This window comes from Ammospiza nelsoni, chromosome 1 (genome assembly GCF_027579445.1).
Source record: "Ammospiza nelsoni isolate bAmmNel1 chromosome 1, bAmmNel1.pri, whole genome shotgun sequence".
Lineage (NCBI taxonomy): Eukaryota > Metazoa > Chordata > Aves > Passeriformes > Passerellidae > Ammospiza > Ammospiza nelsoni.
Window position 1 is genome coordinate 48784952 of NC_080633.1, and position 21596 is coordinate 48806547.

At 41.9% G+C, this 21596-nt stretch overlaps 1 protein-coding gene across 2 annotated transcripts in view; it reads left to right on the forward strand.

Moving 5' to 3' along the window:
- The first annotated feature begins 1054 nt into the window (after positions 1–1054).
- The window catches only part of DCLK3 (doublecortin like kinase 3), a 30287-nt gene continuing 9745 nt past the window's right edge, over positions 1055–21596 (forward strand). For both annotated transcript variants that reach the window (XM_059479774.1, XM_059479775.1), the window contains exons 1-2: positions 1055–1201; positions 14159–16020. In XM_059479774.1, coding sequence (XP_059335757.1) covers positions 1141–1201; positions 14159–16020 — 1923 coding nt within the window. In that variant the 5' untranslated portion in view covers positions 1055–1140. The remainder of the gene's footprint in view (positions 1202–14158; positions 16021–21596) is intronic.

Genomic DNA, 21596 nt, shown 5'->3' on the forward strand with positions numbered 1-21596 from the left:
CCCATCGATAACATTTCTTGTTTGAATTTACCCACATTCAGCTTCCAGACATTGACTTTCTTGTTCATTTCTACTACAAATATGAAGGGCTTTTTAGTTTGTGGTATTTTCCCCTATGAAGGTATGTGTGTGCTGTTATTAAGTTAAGTTGCATCTCCTTTTGTAGCATGGTATGGGGACCAATCTCTATTTATACAACCCTTAAATAAGCTTAGTGGCTCATCACTTCACTTGCATATCTTTTTAGGTGTGCCGGCCATGTAGCCAGCATCCATGGGCAGTCTGGATGAAATAAACTCCTTCTTGTATTTTATATAGATGTTGGGCAATCAGTTGTTCATGCATCCAGCGTGCGCTTTATTTACATTGCTTAGTGCTTGTCTTTTTAAATCCAAGCGAAATTGAAGTTGTGTCAGGGGAGGTTTAGGCTGGGTATCAGAAAAAGGTTCTTGCCCAGAGGGTGGCTGGGCACTGAACAGGCTCCTCAGGGAAGTGGTCACAGCACCAGCCTGACAGAGCTCAAGAGCATTTGGGCAATGCTCTCGGGCACATGGTGTGACTCTTGGGGATGGTGATGTGCAGGGCCAGCAGCTGGACTCGATGATACTTGAGGAAGGATCTCATCCAGCTCAGCATATTCTGTGATTCTGTGAATGATTTACCAAGTCTACTTGGCATCTACAGGGCGACAATAAAAGCGTTTACACTCATGAGCGGGCTGGGAGCGATGCCCCGTATCCCGCCATCTGGGGACACCCGCGGGAACGGAGGGAGCCCCCGGGCACGCAACAAACACCCGTGCCCGGCGGGCGGGCACCCGGCTGGGGGGCAAACGAGGACACCCCGGCGGCAGGGGCCGAGCCGGGCGCTGGGGAACGGCGGGAGGCGGGCGAGCAGCGGGGCGGGGGCGGGCGGGCGCTGAGGCGGCGGGGCGGTGCCGCCGGCGGGGCAGCCCGGGAAGGGCTGCGGAGGTGTGACCGCCGGTGTGCGGCGCCGCCTCTCCTCTCCGCCGGGTCCCCTCCTTCCTTCCCTGCCTCTCTCCCGCTCCCTGACTGCCCTCGCAGGCGGGAGGCGGCGCGGAGGGAGCGTGCGGAACTGTGCGGGCAGCCCCTGGCCGGAGCCGAGCCGAGCCCCCGCGCCATGCCGGCCGCCGCGCCGCCCCCGCTCCACCCCGCGGCGGGCGCCAGCTGCCACTGCCAGGGTGAGTGCCCCTGCCCTCAGCCCCTTCCCCTGCCCTCAGCCCCTTCCCCTTCCCTCGGCCCCTTCCCTCGGCCCCTTCCCTCAGCCCCTTCCCCGCGGGCAGCCGCCCCAGCAGGACCCTGCTCGGACAGGTTCCGGGAGGAGGGGGTGAGCTGGCGGCGCGGCGCCCCGGCTGAGGGGGACGCGGGGCGGCGGCCAAAGTTCCTGCCCAGGTCCTTGCGGGGAGCGGGGGAAGCTTTCGCGGGCGTTTGGGCTGGAAAATAGGGCTGGAGACTGACGAAGGAAGGTGGGATGCCTCTCGGCCCGAGGGCTTTGGAGGGGGAGAGAGGTCCCCGAAGGTCCGGAGTTGGGGTGGCTATTTCACCGTGCTCCTTTAATTGCTGTATTTTGGATTCAAGAGGAGCCCCTTCGCCCCCACAGCTTTGTGTTGTAGGGCAGACTAGCGGAGTGGCCTGGCTGGGAAGGAAGCGGGTTGCTTTGGGAAGCCGCCGCGGCAGCCCGCCGGTACCGGGGCAAGCTTTGGAGGCTGAGTGCGAACTCAGCGTTCGCCGCTCGGAAAGGCAGGCACGGTGTCGTCTGTGCTGCCGTGAAAATTGAGGATCTGAAGTAACTTGCACTCCTGATAGTCGGCATGAGAGTACTTCACTGGGAGCGAATGCTCGTGGGCTGCTCAGAGCACACTGATGCTCTGCAAAGGAAAGTGAATAGAATGCAGTGTAAGGGCTTTAAAGCATTGCACAAGTGTGTGTTAAAACCCGCTCGAGGCTGATCAATCTTCCCGCAGCTGGGAAATCACCACGGCTGGAGGTGCACGGGTTACAGGCAGGGGCTCAGAGTGGGGAGGGCTCTTGTGTCAGATGGAGATGCTCTGTGATATGTGGTAGCCAGACCTCTATCGGGGAGAATGCTGGCTGTGCCCTTGCATCCACTGGCTTCTGTAGTTATATCAGTTGCTTCTATTTAATAACTGTGCAGGTATTTATAGGAGAACTACTCCATAACTTTTCCCTGTGCAGCATTATTTTCTGCCTTCCTCAGGGTACATTGAGTATGCAGTGTCAGCAGGACAGGACGGGCCACTGGTTTGAGCTAATGGAGCAGTTTTCAGGTTGTGAGACACAGTACTTGAGAACAGCCCCATAAACTGAAACTTTTGCTGCACTGAGTACTAAAAGGTTTCCTTTTTTAAAAAAGGACAAACCCCAAACCAATAAAAAATCCCAATGCCTTGCAATAGTGTAAAAAGTTTCTAGCTCCTTCCTCTGAGCATTAAGATTGAAACCCATCCTGTGTGAGGGTATAAACTGAGAGTTTCTCCTTGAACCTGATAATTTGTTATGCATGCTTTTGATATTAATTTTATATAGAGACATGAAAACATGCATCTATACAAGTTTGTCTTCCACCTTCTTGTTTCCTTTTCTTCTAGCCCCTCTTTTTTTTTGTTGTTGCTTCTTGTGTTTTTTTCTATGATCTGAATGCAGTTTTGACACTTTGAAATGCTGAGAACTCAGCAGACTCCCAAAACAGTCAGCAAGTGAAATGAAGCTTACAAAACGTATTACAGCTGCTTTATGTAGTAGAAGTGCAGTTATTATAGCGACTCATGCTCTTCTCAAGAGGTAACTGAATTTTGTATCTCAGGAAGGCACCCTTCAGCTCTCCAGATAAAACTGATCCTGCTGAGTTTAGTCCCTTTCTTGCAGCATAATGGGTGTGGATCTTCTGAAATAGCATGACCTTTTCCATGAAAATTTTTGTAGGATGTTCAGGCACATCAGCTGAGAGTTAGCTTCTGATAAATCTCCATCTGTGACTTATTATCCTGAATTGGCTAATTGGACTTAAACTGTCAGCAAAGATAAGTTGGTTTAATTCAAGTTAGTTGCAGCTGTTCAAACCTCTGAATTTGAGTGGTATTTAAGTTACCTTGTCTAGATTGGGTTTTTTTAATACTCAGGGTAATTCCCTTGGGCGTGCTGGGCTGACTTTTTTGAATGTATCTGGTAGTGTCACTACAAGCTTTGTATCTGTTTTCACTGCTGCTTTTTCTGGTCATGTTCCGCAAAGCGTCACGGTTTTGGCACCAGCTGGACTTACAGCGCGTGGTGACTAAGGGAAGTTGTGTGGGATTCATTTCCCCATTTCCAGGATTACCTAGCTTGGTTTGTTTTCTGCAGAAACATCTATAGTTTTGTAAAACTAAAGGAAGTTCATGGTCCTTCCTTCTCTTCCAACAGCTCTAGGGCGAATTGAATTAGTTTCTGTCGCGGATTTTCTCATTTCCTTTAAGTTAATGATTCCTTGACATTTAACAACATTTGGAATTAGTGTTACTTAGATTTTCTTGTAAATAAAATTAGAATCTTTCTTGTAAATATAATTAGAATCAGAACAGTATGGTGATTTTAGCTGCCTCAGATCTCACTGAAGCTAATGTGAAACTTTTAATTAGCTTCAATGCAACTTGGATCAGAGCTGAAAATATGGTAGTTGAAGAGGTGAATGTGACATTTCTCTTTATAACAGTATACTGTTTTCCATGTTTTTCTCAATTTCAGGATATGGGCTCTGTCCTTTTGGAGTGTTCACTAGATTCTGGAAACAATGAGGAAAGAGTGGGAGTTACTGCCTTGATTGATTCTGATGTAAATTTGGAGTTTTGGTAATGCTTGCACATTGTCCCCCTTACCTAGCAGTAGTTGGCTTTCAGTGCAAGTGAAAGTCAGGCATGTTTACCATCTTCTCTCTGTTGCTAGCATTGTTTACACAGTCTAATTATTGTAAGAATGCAAAACAATAATGCCACATGTTCGTGGAGGAAGCTCTCAGCAGACATTCTGAAAACACCATCTCCCACTCCATCAATAGTGCTAGCCTGCACGTACTCTCCAGGTTTTAGTTTTCTCATTACTCCAAAGAATGTAGTTAATGGAAATGCTGGGAAATGTCTGGTGATGTGAAAATCATGATCTGCTTGTCATCATGCTTTTGAGCCTAATTAGTGCTGGCTTACAGTTTTCCCTGAGAAACCCATCTTCCTTTAGAAGTCCTGTGAAACAATTTGTTTTGCAATGTTGACTTCAATATATGAATCTCTTCTGAAAAAGTAGTTCTGTAATAATGGGGTTGGGAATTCTGCTTTTGTATGTGAGTTAACATCTCTTAAATGTGCTATATTTACAAAGAAAAGTTCTGTGTGATTTCCCCTTTTGCAAACCAGATGGAGAATCAGACTCTGGTGGGTCTTTCCTTTAGTTATGCAACGAGGTTATTGGTAGTAAAGGATCTGGAAGCTTAATTAAACTCTCAGTGACACCTCTGCAGGCTCTTTTATTTTCACTGGGTTTGCTCAGTTGCAACCGATTAGTCATCAAGTTGAGATTTAGGAAGCAATGCAAATAATGTCTCCCGCAAGAAGAAACAGAATCCTGCTCCTTTGACTGAGACATTGTTGGCTAACAGGACTAAAAAGCAGCTGAAAGCTTACTTTGTAATGAAACATGAATAATTAATTTGAAATATATGGTACTTCAGGAGTCAAGAGCATCAACAGTCAAGAGCTCCCTGTACAGTGAGCCCTGAGAAGCACATGGAGGGCTTTGCCAGATGGATTCTGGCAAATGCCACAGTTGTGTAAGATGTTTTTGTTTCCCTCTGTCAGTTCTACCCCTCTCCTGAAAGATCCTTGATGGAAAGTCCTGGACTGCAGAAGTGACTTCCCTGGTTACTGGGGCAGACCCTAAAGCAGGAAAACTACAGGAAGCAGCCATGCCTGTTCCAAATAAAATACACAGCCTGTCATCTCTGAAAGAAATTAAATAAATGAGCAGTTTCATAATATTCTTTTTTTGGTTTTATGCAGCTTAAACCAAGCCTCACACCTCCAAAGGCACTGATTCATTTCACGTGCAGTCTTACATTTCACATAGTTCTTTACAGATTATGCATCTGTATACTTCTCTACAAGACTTCTCTTTATGCTTGCTTCTTAATTTGCTACCCTTAAAATGTCAGAAAGAAGATAATGAAAGTGGGATTCTGCTCCAAAAAAAAAGTAAATATGATGGCACTTGTGAGTCATTACCAGTCTCCATGAAATCTTTACCTTCATCTGCTGCTCTGGGTGTGATTCAGCTCAGTTTAACACTAACACATGGCAGGAACCATCTGTGTTTGCTGTAAATATTTTATTTTTTAATTACAAATGGCTTGATTTAGAAAACCTGCAGCGGTACAGTGGGGTGGCTGTGGGCCTGCAGGGGAAGAAGATAAGCACCTGGGAAAATAATTTTTGCCCAAGCACTGTTGCAAGGTTGGAAGGGGGAGTGTAACTCAGAGAGCAATCTGCAGCAGTCCCATCCCTGCTGCTCCCTTCGTGGAGGAGCTGGACAGGAGACCACCAGCACAGACTCCAAAGGGGCTCTGAACATTTAGTGAGGGAGATAAGGGTGGGGGGAATAAGGCAAAGCAAACTCTAAGTTTATCTTTGAGGAGAAATAAGGAAAGGTGGTTGCTAAATGTCACTTCTCCATCGTGATTCTCGTACAGTAAATATGGTCACATGTGGTGGCATGCTGAGCCTCCCACAAGTGTTTGGCTGTGGGATGACACACTGGGGCTGAGGGTGTCACAGAGGCACATCCGTCCTCAGAATGGAAAAGTCCAGAGCTCCCTTAGCCACGAGGGAGGGTTTTCCAATGTGGGCATCCCTCAGGCTCCCTCCTCTGCTGAAGTTTTTCCATCGGACTTTCATTCTAGACAGTCCTTCTCTCATCTTAGGAACTTCTTTGCTGCAGTGTCTGATTTTAGCTGCTCTGGTGCTCTTTGTCCTCCAGGGTCTCCCATTAACTCTGATGTCTATGTCCCAAAAAGGGAGTGAGATAAAGGGCCCGGAGGAAGAGAGTAGACTCACTTCTTTCTTTCTAGTGTGGGAGACTGGGGAAGAATGAGAATGGACACTTATGGGACTGAAGGATTTAGGGATCTCCGGTTTGCAGTTTGCATAACACAATGTATGTTTGTTCTTAAAATAAAAAGCAAATGTGCTGAAGATAAGGTGTACAATGCAAAGTTTTGAAGTCTTCTTGCTTGCCCTCATGAGGCCAGAGGTGCATGTGTCCCGTGGTCCTGCAGTCCAGGTGTAGCTGCTAAGAACATTTTCTTTCCTTGCAGCTGACACTTTGGAAACTCACCTAATGGGAGCAGACACATTTGGCCGGGAGAAACTTTAGTTCTGTTGGTGACGTGTGGGACAGAAGGAACCCAACTTGACACATAGCTGAGTTTGCAGGGCTGACAGTTAAAGGAAAAATAATATTGCATGTGAATTTAAGCATGCTTGATGTGAAATTGTGAAAGATAAAGAACTTGGAATCCCATCATACTAATTTTATATGATCTTTTAGGGCTAAGACTGTATATTTATGAGATAGAGATATTATTCTGATTTTTTTTTCTTTTTGTATGTGAGCCCAAATTAGTTTTTCTTCAGTGAACTTAGAACACTGTCTGAACCGCTGAGTGATTTTCATTTTCTACAAATTGGGTTAGACTGGGTCAGTGATTGATCTCCCCTACGCTGGTGCATATCAGACATGGAAGTGCTGGCATGAGTATGACTGGAAATGCCCATTAGGGTAGCAGAAGGGATGTTATAGAAATTAAACTGATCCCTCTCCCCTCCCCCCCACTTTTTTTTTCATTGTTATATTATTAAAATTGTTTTTGAAAGAATCCAGCTGATAAATGATACTGAACATGATTTTGTTTTCCTTCTGCTGCAGCAGCTAATGCGGATAAGAATTAATGCAAATACCACGATGAGTTTTGGTTTTTTGGTTTTTTTTTGTGGTTTGTTTTGTTTTTGTTTTCAAATTCAGTTAACATAATTGAATAAAATACACTTTGGTCTCTAAAAAGAGTGTGCATCTTTTATTTTGTTTTGTAAACTATGGTTATAATACCATATGCTTTACAATAATATTTTATTGCCTAGTATAGTTTATAACTGCCTTACCATCAAGTGTATTCTGAGCATGTAAAGCTTATTTGATGTATTTCTGCAATGTATTAAAAAGTCTATTTCTATGAGGCCAGGTAGTTAAAATCTAATATTATTCAGGTTACAAAGTCAAGCTTTTATGACTATTGATTAGAACTGCTGTTCCCCCAACCCATATTCCTATGCATTAAGATGTATGCATTATTGCATTATCAGGTGCTGCTTTTTTTATCCCCAGGGACTCTGTCTCCATCAGTGTATGTGATGGACAAAGCTTTCCTAATGAGCCTCTACTCTACTGTTTACCCTGGCTCTTCATGCTTCCTGCTGTGTGGTTTTTCAGCCCTGCTGTTAATACAGGCTTATTTGCTTCTGGGCTTTTTTGTCATGGTTATTTCTACAGTAACAAATATGAATTAGCCTGTCTGCGATACCTCCAAAGGGAAGGTTTGTACTGCATTCAGTGGCAGCCAAGGTGCAGAAAATAAAGTCAAAAGTACTTTAATCTGAGCAAGAAAGCAACTTGAGATGCCCAGGTCCTGAATTTCAGGATGATTTAACGTTATCTATGTGTTGTGTTATATTATCTTGTGGTCTGAAGTACCTCTTCCAGTATATGCCCTTGCAGCTGTGAACACTGAGCAGGTTTGTGAACCAGGTCTCAGAATCTTGTTTTGGCTACCAGACTCTGATCCTCTCTGGAAAGTATAGATTAAGTCTATTGCTTTGAAACTCAATGGAATTGGTTGAGACAGAATCCAGTTCTTCAGGGCTGCAGTGCCATAAGCAGAGAAACTGATCTTCCTCTGTTTTTCACACACTTTCAGCTCTTCTAGTTATATAAATTTCTCTACAACATAGGCCTTAATCCAGTTTACCTGAAAAAGAGGGTCCAGTGTACAAGAAAAATTGTGTGTATATCTAAACTGTCTTGTATGCAAGGAGGAAGTGAATTCACAAAAGAAATTATTTGGGTTGGAAGTCACCCCAGAGATCATCTAAGTTCCAAGCCCTCTGCTACAGGCAGGGCAGCCTTTTACTGCCCCCAGCTTGCTCGGAGAACCATCTTGAACACTTCCAGTGATGGGGCACCCAAAGCTTCTCTGATAACCTGTATCACCACCCTCACAGTGAAAATTTCTCCCTCATATCTAATCTAAGTATCTCCACTTTCAGTTAAAGGCCACCCCCCCTTATCCTATCTCTCCATGCCCTTGTAAAAATCAATCTACAGCTCTCTCCTAGGTCCCTTTAGGTACTAAAAGGCCATTCTAAGGTATTCCCAGAGCTGCTGCCTTCTCCAGGCTGAACATCCCCCACTCTGTCCCTATAGGAGGGGTGCTCCAGCCCTTTGGTCATGGTCATGCCCTCCACTGGAGTTGCTCCAGCATGTCCACATCCTTCATGTGTCAAGGGCCCCAGAGCTGGGTGCAGCTCTCCAGTTGTCATGAGAATGGAAAAGCAGGGGAAAACTACCTTCCTGCACTTGCTGGCCATGCTGCTTTTGATGCAATGCAGGATGTGAGTGATAACTCTTAATTTTCTCCTGTCTCACTGAGGACCTTGCTAATGTTCTCTGAATGTATTCCCCTCTTTGTGTGTATGTAGTTCTTCCTGTTATTTAAAAAAATATAAATTGGTGTAAGCTAATATGGCAAGTGACAGCAAAAGCAGGTAGATGTTCTTTATTGAGAATTGCAGAGCAGTAGACCATTAGAGGATAGTTCTGTTGCTGACTTCCAATCCCATCTCTTTGTCTAAGTTTGGCATTCTATCTGACTTCTTGATCCACTCTTATTTTCATGTTTTACTGCTTCCCTATTACAATCTCCATCTGCTTCAACTGTGTCAGTAAAGGCCAGGGGAATTGCTATCAGCAGGTATAAAAGTTTGTAGGAACTACAGTGTGTCAGACAGTACCTGACTATAGCACTATTGGCTTCCTTCTCTGCAGTCACAATTCCTCTTTGTTCTTATCCTCACCGTTCAGTTCTTCACTAGGTTCCCTTTTCTATTTTCAATTCCAAGCCTCTGAACTGAGTGAGCCTTTGGAGCTGGCTCAGGCTGGAACTAACAGCAACTGTCCAACTAACAGCAACAGTAACAAGACATTTGATGCTCTCTTCATCCAGCCCTTGTGAAATTTGACTTACTTTTTCTACTCAGGGTTTTATGTGGTCAGAACTGATGCAGTGTGTCTGCCTTAAGTGTTATTGCTGAAATAACCACCAGTCCTGACTCAAACAAAATCTCTGCCCTAAAATGATGTAAAACATGGCAGGGGAGGAAAGATAGGGTATGAGTCTTGAGAGAAAAGTTCACCAGTAGTGTTTCCAGCAGTGGGGCTGTAGATAATGTAAAATTTACTTGCTGTAAAAGGATGCCTGCGATCATGTTTTGTTTCTGTGCATGTGATCTAGTGAACTAAGACTTGCTATGTTACTGCTTCAGTCTTGGGCCCTAACAGTGTGCACTAGCCCTGGAAGTTGCAGCTTTAAATAATTTACAGCAAGGAGAGGAGATCAAGATGGCACATTTCTAGAGGACTTGGATTGTATCCTGGAGCTGACTGCTGATGCACATTGGTAACCTGTGTGAGCTGCACCGAGTTCAATACCAGAGGCATTCTTCATACTCAAGTACTTGAAGATACTTGTTAGTACTGTGAAAGGAATCAAATCTTTTCGGTACCAAGTAAGAGAATTCCCTTTTTTCCCCCTATGGTCTTTGTTTTTCATGCCCTCAGCAGGAATTTTCTTAAGGAAAAAACAGGCATTTATACTGCTGTCTTAAACAGACTGCCCACTTAAACAGAGTTTTGTTTATCCTATATTTGGACCAGTATATCAAAACAACTCCCAGACACAGGGTTTCTGTCATGTGCAAGTTTAGTTGCTGCTAATGCTTTGGGGCATTTTTATAATTGCTTTTGTAAGTGGAAGCCTTCTAAAAAAATTGGAGGGCTCAAATAACACCATCTTATTCACAGCAATGCCGTGCCTAGATCCTATTTCACTGCTGCCTTCTGTTTTGTGTTGTAAAACTCCCTGTAAAAATTTAATTCCCCTTCAACCTGTGACTTTATAGTAGAATGGTGAACCATTCTGTTAATTACTGAAACTGTGATATCCAGCAGGAGAGCCAAGAAGAATGCAAGCTGAGTGGCAATATTTTAATTAATGAACAAAATCTTGTGGACTGGCCAAGGGAAAGGATAAGTTTTGAAAGACAAATGGCAGCAATGTGTTTTTAGTTTCAGTGGGTGACCTCTGGCAAACCGTTACTCTGCTGTTTTAGCTGGTGTAGCCAGGCAATTCCTTAAGATATAGATGTTGATGCTCTGTATACACAACTTCTTTGGAGATTAAGTCTTCAGAATTCATTTAATTTTACTCCATGTCCAGATTATGATCCAAAACACTCCAAGGAAATGTCTTCTAGAGGAATTTTTGTGACTTCTCCCGGTGTTTTCCCACCCTCCCCACCCCCACAGTGGGATGGACTGTGATGATCACAAGTGATTTGTAAATTTTAAAAATGAGTCACAGAAGCTGTGCTCCCTGCAGGGGGGCACATTTTCTCTTTAGGGAGCATCTGTTCTTTGGTCATAGGTGCTAAATTTCTTGCTTCTGCTACATGTTTGAGCCCCCAAATGGCAGTTTGTTCCATCCTCCATGCTTCTCTAGAGAGTTTGTGTCAGTGTTTGCCCTACAAGACCATCATGTCTTCATCATGTGGAGCTCTGTGTTGCTCCATGGGCTCTAGTTTTTGTTTTCCTGTGCCCATGTGCACAGTGTAGGGTGACCAGCTGTGCTGCCTTGCCCCTGGCCATCCACAGCAGCAGCCTCAGCATGCTCCTTGGCCTTGCTGCACCACTGATAATCCATAATGTGCTAGAATATATGGATAGATGTGTATACAGATAAAGCCAGACACACTCATCGATACATCGTAACATTTCTAAGGAATATTTATATTTAATAATCATTAGCTCTCAGGGGGACAGCAAAAGAAAAAGCACATTTTATTCACAGAGGTATAATTTGCCAGTGCTTGAACTCATTGAAGTGTGTTTCTCATACCACCTCCCTCTTCCTCCTTCTCCCACTTGTATATAAATATGGAAACAAGGTTTTGAAGCAATATAAATTGTAGCTATAGGATTTGGGTATGTGTGTGACCTTTGAAGGCTTTCTAGAAATGCTTGTTACTGCTCTAAGCATATGCCCTTTCCTGACAGATTGAGGCTTGCTTCTTGTGTATCAGTTAAATATAGCATAACTGGAAAATAACAGAAATTATGACTGAAATAGTTGTAACAGGCAACTGAAGTGAATTTTTAATTGTATGTAATGTATAGTCATTGTGACCACCACTTTGACAAAATTTGACACTTCCCCTTTTCTTGGAAAATATTAGAAGATTCTTTCATGCAGTGATTTAAGCAGTTATTTCCTTTCTCATCATAGAAGAATATGCAATTGTACTCTTATAAGGAACATTGTTATATATCAACTTGTGGCTTTTGTCAAAGTGTTTTTGGCTAGGAATCAAGTTAGTTTAGAAAGAACAAAGCATTCCTGTATTGTTCTTAATAATGACATAAAACTGCTCTTACTCCATTAGTTACAGAATTAAAAAATAAGCTTGTCTTCTCCTTAAGGCTTAGCCAATTTAGTGAGGAAAGGAAACATAATTGATGCCTGGGTAATTGAAACAATCAACAGTACAACCAAGCACTTAAAATCAATGGTTTATAGGAAGATATGATAATAGCAGCATAACCGGGAGGAACATAATCTCTGGGAAAAGTCATTATTTGTGCATCACTGTTTTTATGTTGTACCAAAATTATGAGCAGTAAAAATGTCATTCACAGCTCCCATAAGCAAGATGAAGCTTTGATGGCAGTGGGTACGCAAGAACCTGGAAATGTTGATTAAATTCAGAGCTTCCTTAGTTCCTGGTAACTAACATGTTGTGGAGTTGATTTAGATTTCAGAGAACTGTTATTACAGCTGATTTTTTTTCCCCTCCATTCACAGCAAGCTTTATTCTGGGTGGAATGTAAATACGTGAATGTTGAGAAATCACTAACACGTACGTAGTCATCTTTTGATAACAAGAGATCATCCTTAAAAAGCAGAATGAAGACAGAAATAACCTGTACAACCACCAAGCATTAGTCACACGTAGCTCTTATATAATGCTTACGTCTTCAATCAGCATGCTGGCAGCTGGGCTTCTTTGTAATATTTGTTTGGAGAAGAACATCTCATTTGGCAGGGGAAGAAAATGAAGCCAAGAGTTACAGGACATGCTGGGAGGCACACAGTGCTTAGCTGGTGAGAGTATTACAACCAAGAAGTGTCCATCATCCTGCATCAAGCAGAGGCAACAGCAGAGTGGATTCTATAGTTGTGTCTCCTCCTGTGATTTCCACAATCAAGCCCTGGCCTATTGGGTATTTTTTGAGGAGGAGCAAGTAAATGCTCTGCTGCAGCACTTCTGCAGTTTTCCCTTTTGTTTGTTGTTCTAGGAAAGGAGGTATATTTCTTCTTCACTCTATTATGCCTTGAAGGGAAGGACAAATAAAAATATGTATCGTGAAATACCGAAAATGGCTTTTTGCACTTGGAACCCAAAATGTAGTAGGCATGAGCCTAACACCAAGAGAGATGCTGATATGTGCAGATTTTCCTTTGAGGATTTGGCCCCTGCACTGTGACTTTGGAATCACAGTAATTATGAAAATGGACCTGATTTTCTGGGGGATAAGCCATTGGTGTACAGAAATTTCTTTGTAATGATTTGTTAAACATTCTGGCTGTTTCCTTTTGTCCTGGTCCTGTTAGCTTGTATGTACTGAATGTTTGTTCCCAGCTGAAGAGCAAGGCTATTAAATGGAGGTGGAAACACTCTGCAATCTCATTCTGAAAGTACATTTCTTGAGGCTGAAAATAAATGCATTGTAAGCAGGTTTTAATCCTAGCAAGTACAACAGCTTAGAATACTTTTGGGGGATGTTTTTATTCTGAGTTTATTGTTGATAGACAGGGAATTGTGTTATGGCTTGGTTTGTCCATAACCATATGTTATGTTTTGAGTTCTTCTGTTTTGCAATTATGCGTAACAAATGGTGCCATTTTCTTGGATGATGTTCTAAGATGAAATGTCAATGTCCCCAGAGAATACTCAACTTTGTGTGACTTCACATTATTTTTAGAATAAAAAAGTCAACCCAAAATTTTGAAAACCATGACTCCAATCATCAAACAAAAATAAGATGGCCTTTCTTTAAGGCAAAAGATTAAATTGCATTGCTGTTAGATGACCTATAAAATTACGGAAAAAATTATAGCAAAAGTAATGTTTTTTAAAAAGAATTTATTTAACTTGCTATAGAAGGTCCAGGGAAAATGAAGAGTAGATAATTATTTATAAAAATGTAAGGTTGCATACAGAGTGCCATCTGGTAGTAATTTTAAAACACAAGTAATTAGTTTATCTTACTTCATGCAGTGTAATTGTGCAACTTGTCGCCACAGGGTTTACAGAGGCCAAAATTGCAATTGGGTTCAGAAAGGAATTGAGTGAGTTTATGGGAGATGTATTAATAAGAAAATACTAAACAATCTGGATGCAATCCTGCCAGTCTTTGAGGATTTCTGAAAGATGTGAGGATTTAGAAGAAATATCTTTTTCTCTTCAATATTATTATGTTTTAATGACATCCTCCTGTCACAAAATGAATGTAGATTTTCTCACAAAGTTGACAATGTCAGAGTTGCAACAATGTGGAGATACTCCTTAAAGGTAGCTAAAAGATCTTTATAAAGCTTGAAGTTACCTATCCTTACTTTCTGAGGTCACATGCACTGACATGTAGAAAACTTGCTGCAAGAGGTCTGGTGATGCAAAATGATAAATATTTCTGCTTTTTGTTTGCCTTAGGACGCCAAGGCTTGTTGGACCATTCGCCACGCAACGCAGGCTCAAAAGTAAAAGAGAGGAAGCTGCATGGGACTTGTCCTCCTGTTGGTCGTGGAAACTATGAAAAACCATGTTTGGGTGAAAGCAGCCACAGGTCCTCATTTTTCAGCCCCCACAATGGTTTTCACACGATACATTCAGAGCACAGTCCTGTGAAGCCAAGGATAATTACAGTGGTGAAACCCGGGGGGCGCACGCTCCGGAGGATAACCTTGCTTCTCAACAGGAGATCAGTGCAGACCTTTGAGCAGCTGATGGCTGACATTTCAGAAGCTCTGGGATTTCCTCGCTGGAAGAACGATCGTGTGAGAAAGCTGTACAATCTGAGAGGCAGAGAGATCCGAAGCGTTTCTGAGTTCTTCCGGGAAGGCGATGCGTTCATAGCTATGGGGAAGGAGCCCCTCACTTTGAAGGACCTGGAGGTGGTATTACAAGAACTTTATCCTGAAAATCCTTATGCTGCCAGTGCTGCCATTCAGACAAATGAGGAGCAGTCCCAAAAACTGAAGAGCAGGCTGTATGACAAGGCCTCAAAAGTAGACAGTGGCTTTGATGAGACAGAAATGACCAAGAATTGCAGTGATGGCTTGTCTTCCCAGCTGGTAGCTGGACCTGAAGGAAAAAGTCAAACCAAGACAAAGCAAGAGGAAAAAATGAGAACCAAAAAAAAGTGGACTAGAGAGAGCTGGGGTGGTGAGCATGGAGCGAAGCCTTCTAGGAAAACACGGGAAAGTGAAAGGTACCTTAAGCATGAGAGGAATTCTGAGGAAGGCTTAGAAGACAGTTCTGAGGAGGTGCTGAGGTGTGAGAAGTGTGAACAGGAAAGGCAGGCCAGAGAAAAGTTATGGAGGGAAAGGCAGGCTGAGGCCTCGTTTGAGAATAGAGACTTGAACACAGGCGTGTGTCAGAGGTACCACGTGGAAAGAAATACAAAAGTCAGGAACAGCCGAAAGTCTCCCGAAACCTGTCTGGAGGGTGAGGAAGTTGGCTGGAAAGATAATGGCAGTAGGAGGATGTGGAAGCCTCTACAAAGGATTGTCAATGAAGGGCTGGAGAAACAAAAAAGGAACATTGAGAAAGAAAGGGATGTCGAGAAGCATGAAAACCATGGGAAGGAAGTAGTAAAAATCAGGAAGAATGCTGTAGAAGGGCTCCAGCTATCTCATGAGGTGAAGGAAGATAATGGTTGGCTTAAGAAGGACGCTCTGAAAGATGCTGAGAAAATGTCTAAAACACATAGAGAGGGCAGAGAGGGACAAAGGGCTAAAGAGGAAGCTGCCAGAAGAGAGGGGAATGGCACATGTAGAGAGAGTGAGGTGACTCGACGAGAAAAGACAGGGGAGCGCAGAGTGAGTAAGGAGGACAACAAAACTCAGGGATTGGAAAGCACAAGCCGGAGGCATGCCATTAAAAGCAGAACAGATGTGGAAAAGCACTATGAGATTGGCAGAACTATTGGGGATGGGAACTTTGCAGTGGTGAAGGAATGCCGCCACTGTGATTCCAATCAGATCTATGCAATGAAAATTGTTGATAAATCCAAGCTGATGGGGAAGGAGGACATGATGGAAAGCGAAATCCTCATTATTCGGAGTCTCTCTCATCCCAATATAGTCAGCTTAATTGAGGTGTATGAGACAGAAGCTGAGATCTACTTAATCTTAGAGTATGTCCCAGGAGGGGACTTATTTGATGCAATCATAGAAAGTGTGAAGTTCACAGAGCATGATGCTGCTGTCATGATCACTGACCTGTGTGAAGCCCTGGTTTATATTCACAGCAAGAACATTGTCCACAGGGACCTCAAACCAGAGAATCTCTTGGTAAGTATTGTCAAAAATTTGCATTTGTACAGGAATTGAATTTATTTTCCTTCCAATTACAGTTCTTTGAATTGTTTTAAGCAAATCCCATACAGAAATAATGTGCTGTGGCAGGACTGTTTAAAATAATGGACACAATTTTGGAGTGAAATTACAATTGCAGTTTGCTTTACATAGATCTGCTGTGCATTGCAAATAGAAGTGGTGGTAGAAAGGAATTAAAGTAAAAATCATCAGATGTTCAGGGGTAGTGAGCATTTGTATTTTTTGGAAATCAAACCTGTTACTTAGCATCTGACTTTTAGGTGTCAAAGGATGAATCATAAAGCATCTTCCTTGTAGACTAAAGGTTATTAAAATTGCTAAATTATCTTATTTATTTGTGGGACTTTTTGTCCACTGCATTTGTATATCTTGCAGACTAGTGTGCTAGTCCTCTAATATAATGATTTCTATCTTGTGACAATTTCTTTGCTTAGAAGCAGAAATGTTATGCAGTTGATTGAAATGATCTGACAGTAAAATGTTTTGGTGAATACATCATTAAAGTCAGCTCAAACAGTAACTTCATGCCAAAGAGAAAAATTCTTGTTTCCATCACATTTCTGAGGCTGCATTCTTTGCATCCAGCACTAAAGTCAATAGAGATATTGACATGTGTGAATATGCATAGAAATGTTTGTAGTATTGACACTTCACAATTGTAGAACTTCACATTACGGACTGTAACAGCAAACAACTCTCCCTAAGTGTGTGTTACACTTTTGTATTAGGGTTCCAGATTTCCTGATAAACAGATAAATAGCAAGTATTTGCCAGCCTCTAAAAAATTGGATTTTATCAACTTTTTGGAAGTTCAAGGTTAGCCAAACAAAAAAAGTAATAGATTATTATAGTCCTATGGGCCATTCAGTGCTTTTAAGAGAATTAATTTTGCACAGAGATCAGTGTGAATTTCTGGAGAAAAGCAGCAGTGTAGCCTCAAGGATAATGCAGAGGCTACACAAGGCTAGGCTGGAACAGTTTGCTCCCAAACCTTTAAACTAAGCAATAGCATCTTTATTAGGTCCTGCTATGAATCCTGGTTAGTTTAATGAAAGTCTTTGGTGTGTGATCTCTCTGTAAATAAAAGAAGGAATGCAACTCTGAATGAAGTAAATGCAACTGGCTGCTTTGCAGAAAGAAATGGGCTTGTAGGCCATGCCTTTGTGTTTTGTTTGCACAAGGTTTGAGGAAAACTTCACATAGAAATGCATGGCTTTTTACAGAAGCTGATTTTACATTATGAACCAGGTCCTGCTTTTTCCTATTTGCTGAAAATAAGCTAGTGCTCAATGAAACACCTGAGATCTGATGCTTCATTTCCCCTATAATACATAATCATTACAGTGATGTAGATAAGCAAAGAAGGGCGAGATAAAGGTCTGCTCCAGTTGTTTTCACATTTAGTTCACAGAACTGCAAAATAGAGAATGCTGGGCAGTGGCAGCATTGTGTAGCTCTGAAATATCGTGTTGCCCCTTCTGAAAGTCAGAATACAATTTTCAAGGACAGAGCAGCTCCCAGACTGTAGGTATTTTGTCATACAAGAACAGTGTTACCTAAACACTGCAGAAAATAACATTTTACCTGTTCTAGTTTCACATTGCTATTAATTTTCTGTGCACACCAGTATTAGATACCATGTACACAAAGTATACTTTTGAAAAGCAAATCTATTCAACCATGCAAAGGAGTTTATAAGGTCTTGATAGTATTGGATAGGTCACTTGCTATCTAATAAGTATTCCTGCAAAGACCGTCCATTTGAGCAAGATTCTGGGGTTTCTTTCTTTTTAGTGTGCTGCCTCTCTCTCCTTAGAGTGGGCTGGGGCAGTAAAGTAAGAAGGAGAGCTGCCACTAATCTTACCATCACCCAGTGCTGAACTGTAACAAACAGCATTGAAGCAAATGTCATGGGTTCATTAGCTGTTGGTGGAGCAGCAGCATCAGGAGATGAAGCAAAGTGCTTCAAGTTCCAGCATCCCGCAGAGATGTCCCTGTTTGTGTGATACCTCTTTTTACACTGAGAATGTTTAAATTTGAATTAGTCTACCTAGACTTTGTGCACAAAGGTCAAAATTTAAGTGTGTACTTTTAGGCTGTTGACTTGTTTGTCCTGCTTTGGGTCTTCTTTTGGTCAGGTGATCTTGTAGTCTTCATCTACTGTTTTTCCCCTTCAAGAAAATGGAAAGTGGAAGAGTAAGGATCCTTGGTCTATTTTACTAAGGAAATGTGTATGTCTATTCTGAACCTGCTTTGTGTGAGAATCTAACCCTCTTCCTAATGACTTTTAAACATACTGGTTAATTGTCATAAGAGATGACAAAAAAGCAGCAATCTGCAAAAAAATATTTCCCTAAGTTTCATGAAAATAAGCAACTAGGGAAAGAAGGAAAACCATTTCTGTCCTTAAAGAAGAAAAGATAGAAATATACTTTGAGTCTAGTAAACTGTAAAATTACTGGCACAAGAGAAAGTTGGAAACCTGGTTGTAGCTATTACTTCATTGCACTTCAGTTTCTCTTATGGAACTTTCCTTTAGTTATAAACTTCTGTGCCAGGCCACCATCATCCTCTCTGCTTTTTCCTCTCCCTCTTTCACTGCCGTGTCTGCCCACATTGATCAGGCTCCTCGCAGCGTAGCTGTGAGGCAGAAGGGTGGTGACTTGCGCTACAAAAACAAAATCTGTTTGACAGCTGGTGTGAAGACAGCTGCTACGGCTCCCTCCCATCTGCTAGCCGAATCACCTCATCTAGGACTAGGTGTTCAGCAAGGAAACCTTTGCTGCCAAGGATGGGCAATGTGGTGTGTTTGGTCTCACAAACGAAGCCAGTCGCTTCTTTCATGCTACCTCATGGAGCAAGATTTTCTGGCAAGGTTTTTGGTAAGGGACTGTTTAATTCTACAGCTGCTGGCATTTCTTCACTTGTGAGTGAGAAATTAATGCCCAAAATGTGGTGTTGTTTTTCCATGTTGTAGCTGTAAAAGACATAAAGTTACCCCTTTTTAGGGGGAAGGGAGAGGGCTGTATTTGTCATTGTGTACTCATCTCATTGTACATTTCCCTCACATGCTAATGTACTAATTCTTCAACACTCAACTTCATAAATGTTATAGCTTTTTATGCATTTGAGATTGCCCCCCCTGCAGTTTTCTGTCTTGCAAGTTTTCATATCTGAGAACTTCAAGAATAGCCTTTCTGCCTTTGAACTTTGAGACGCTATTTACATATATACAAAGGACTGTCCATTTTCCAACACTATTTTCATATATACAAAGGACTGTCTATTTTCTAACACTATTTACATACATACAAAGCACTGCCAGTTTCCTGAGTGCATGTGAGTCAAACTCCTGTTTAACCACTTACCTGTCATAACTTCCAGAATTTTCTGTAAGATTTTTCATAGAGATTCTTCTAGCTAGCAGCAAGGGATGTCTGAAACTCAAATGTGTAAGCAGTAATTTTTCTTAAGCTCTTTCTGTTTCCCATATACAAAATGTCACATGGGCTAACTGGCTTTCATGGTGTCCATAGGAAGAATCTGTGCTACCATATACATGTGCATACAGAGAACTATTAATGTCTTAAATCATTATCTTAAACACACTGATGAATTTCACAAGGTAAATATGAAATCAAACAAGAAGGAGAAAGATTTTTTTTTTTCTCTTTGAAGATGAATTTGCCCTTATATTATAATCTTCTTCTTGTATGGCTGGCATAGCTAGAAATCCTCAGGCAATATTTTGATATTCTGACATGTCATCTGTATTTGAGTAAGTAGTGTGCAATTGACTTGACTGCCTTTAGTCCCAAGGCCACCAGATGCTGTATTTGTATGGCCTAAGTTGGCTGTCTATAGAAAGTGTGTGAAGTGTACTGGTCCTTCTTTCCTCAATTAAGTCTATAGGCAGGCAGCACTATTTTTGCTTTGTTCTCACCATTGCATGGGATGCATGCCGTGGATGTCAGGGGTTTGATTTCTCTTGAGCATGTTGTTCATTTCTGTAATACTGCTATGAGGAAGTAGTCTGGCCTTGGGAATGATTAAAAAGAAGCTGAGAAGCTTTTGTTTCTACAGTGAAGCATATTTGCATGCTCAAGGTGATGCCAGCTGATGGAAAGGTAGACTGGACAGTAGGAAGTTTGGGATGAAGGGAATTCTCTGAGCTGAGTTGTTCTGAGCACAGTGTTAGTGAAGCTGCGGAGAGGTTCTGGGGTGAGATTTTCAGGCTTGCTGACAGGCTACATGCTTCTCTGAAGTGATTGTCACAAAACTGTGGAAATATCCCCACCATGCCCGCTGTTCCTACCTGCTCCCTTGTGAAGTAAAGTGGGAGCTCAGTGGTTTTGTCCTGAAAGAACAGATGGTGCTGTGTTGCCACCTTGTGCTGTAATGGGAGATTAGGAGTTTGGCATTCTGAGAAAAGAAAAAGTGTAACGGTGCATTTTACAAAGCAAGAAATCTCCTGAAGATTTTGGGATTAAGACCATTGTGTTCTCCACCCTTCCCACGACCTTGCTGTTTTCTAAAATTGTATATAAACGTTTCAGTATTGTTTGTCGTAGTACATAACATGCAGGGAGTTGAAATTCCATGTGACATGCTTTTCTTAATATAATAAAAAAAATATATATATAATAGGAAAATACATTCATGCTCATATTTTTGTATTGTGTATAAAATTGAGCATTTCAATTGGGAATTTTTGTAACATCTTACTACTATTACCCCTATTGGTAGAATATATATTCTATAGATAGATGTTGTTCTACAAAGCAAGTGTTACTTTTATAATTTTTGGTCATTTTTGTCAGTTTGTGTCCACAGCGCATGATAGCAGAAGATTGTCACATAGTTTCCTAATATAATAGAGAAAATGGCTGTGGCATTTTAGCTTCTTCTTGCAGAAGTTTTGACTGCATGGTTGTAGTGAACTTTATTTTCAGTTTCATACTGAAAAATATTTTTTCATGCAAGAGCAGCAAAAAACCCCTGCCAAAATATTTTTCTTAATCAAAACCAGAAGAGTACACAAGGGCACTGCTAGTTCATGGAAAACTTCTTGTCCCCCAGGACCCCCATCTCCTTCTCTGCAGAGCTGCTTTCCAGCTGGTCAGCTCCCAGCCTGTACTGATGCATGGGTTGTTCCTGCCCAGGTTTTGGAGCCTGCATTTGTCTTTGTTAAATTTCAAAAGGTTTTGCCTTGCCTGTCTCTCAGGTATTTTGAGATCCTTCTAAATGGCCACATGGCATTCTGGGGCATCACTCACTCCTCCTAGTTTTGTGCATTTTTTAAAAAAAAGGTTACAATGGATTAGTAGGCTTCACTGTATTGTTTTGTAATGCAAAACTTTTTTATCTCTTAAAAAGAAGAAAAGAAAAAAACCCACCAAGAAGTCTGAACCCATCTTGCTCAATCAAAATTGGATGTGTGCTTACAGTTTCCATAAAGATGATTAATGGGGATTAGTCAACTGTAATGTATAAGAGCAAATGTTGTAATATCTGTGCCTTTAGTTATGTGA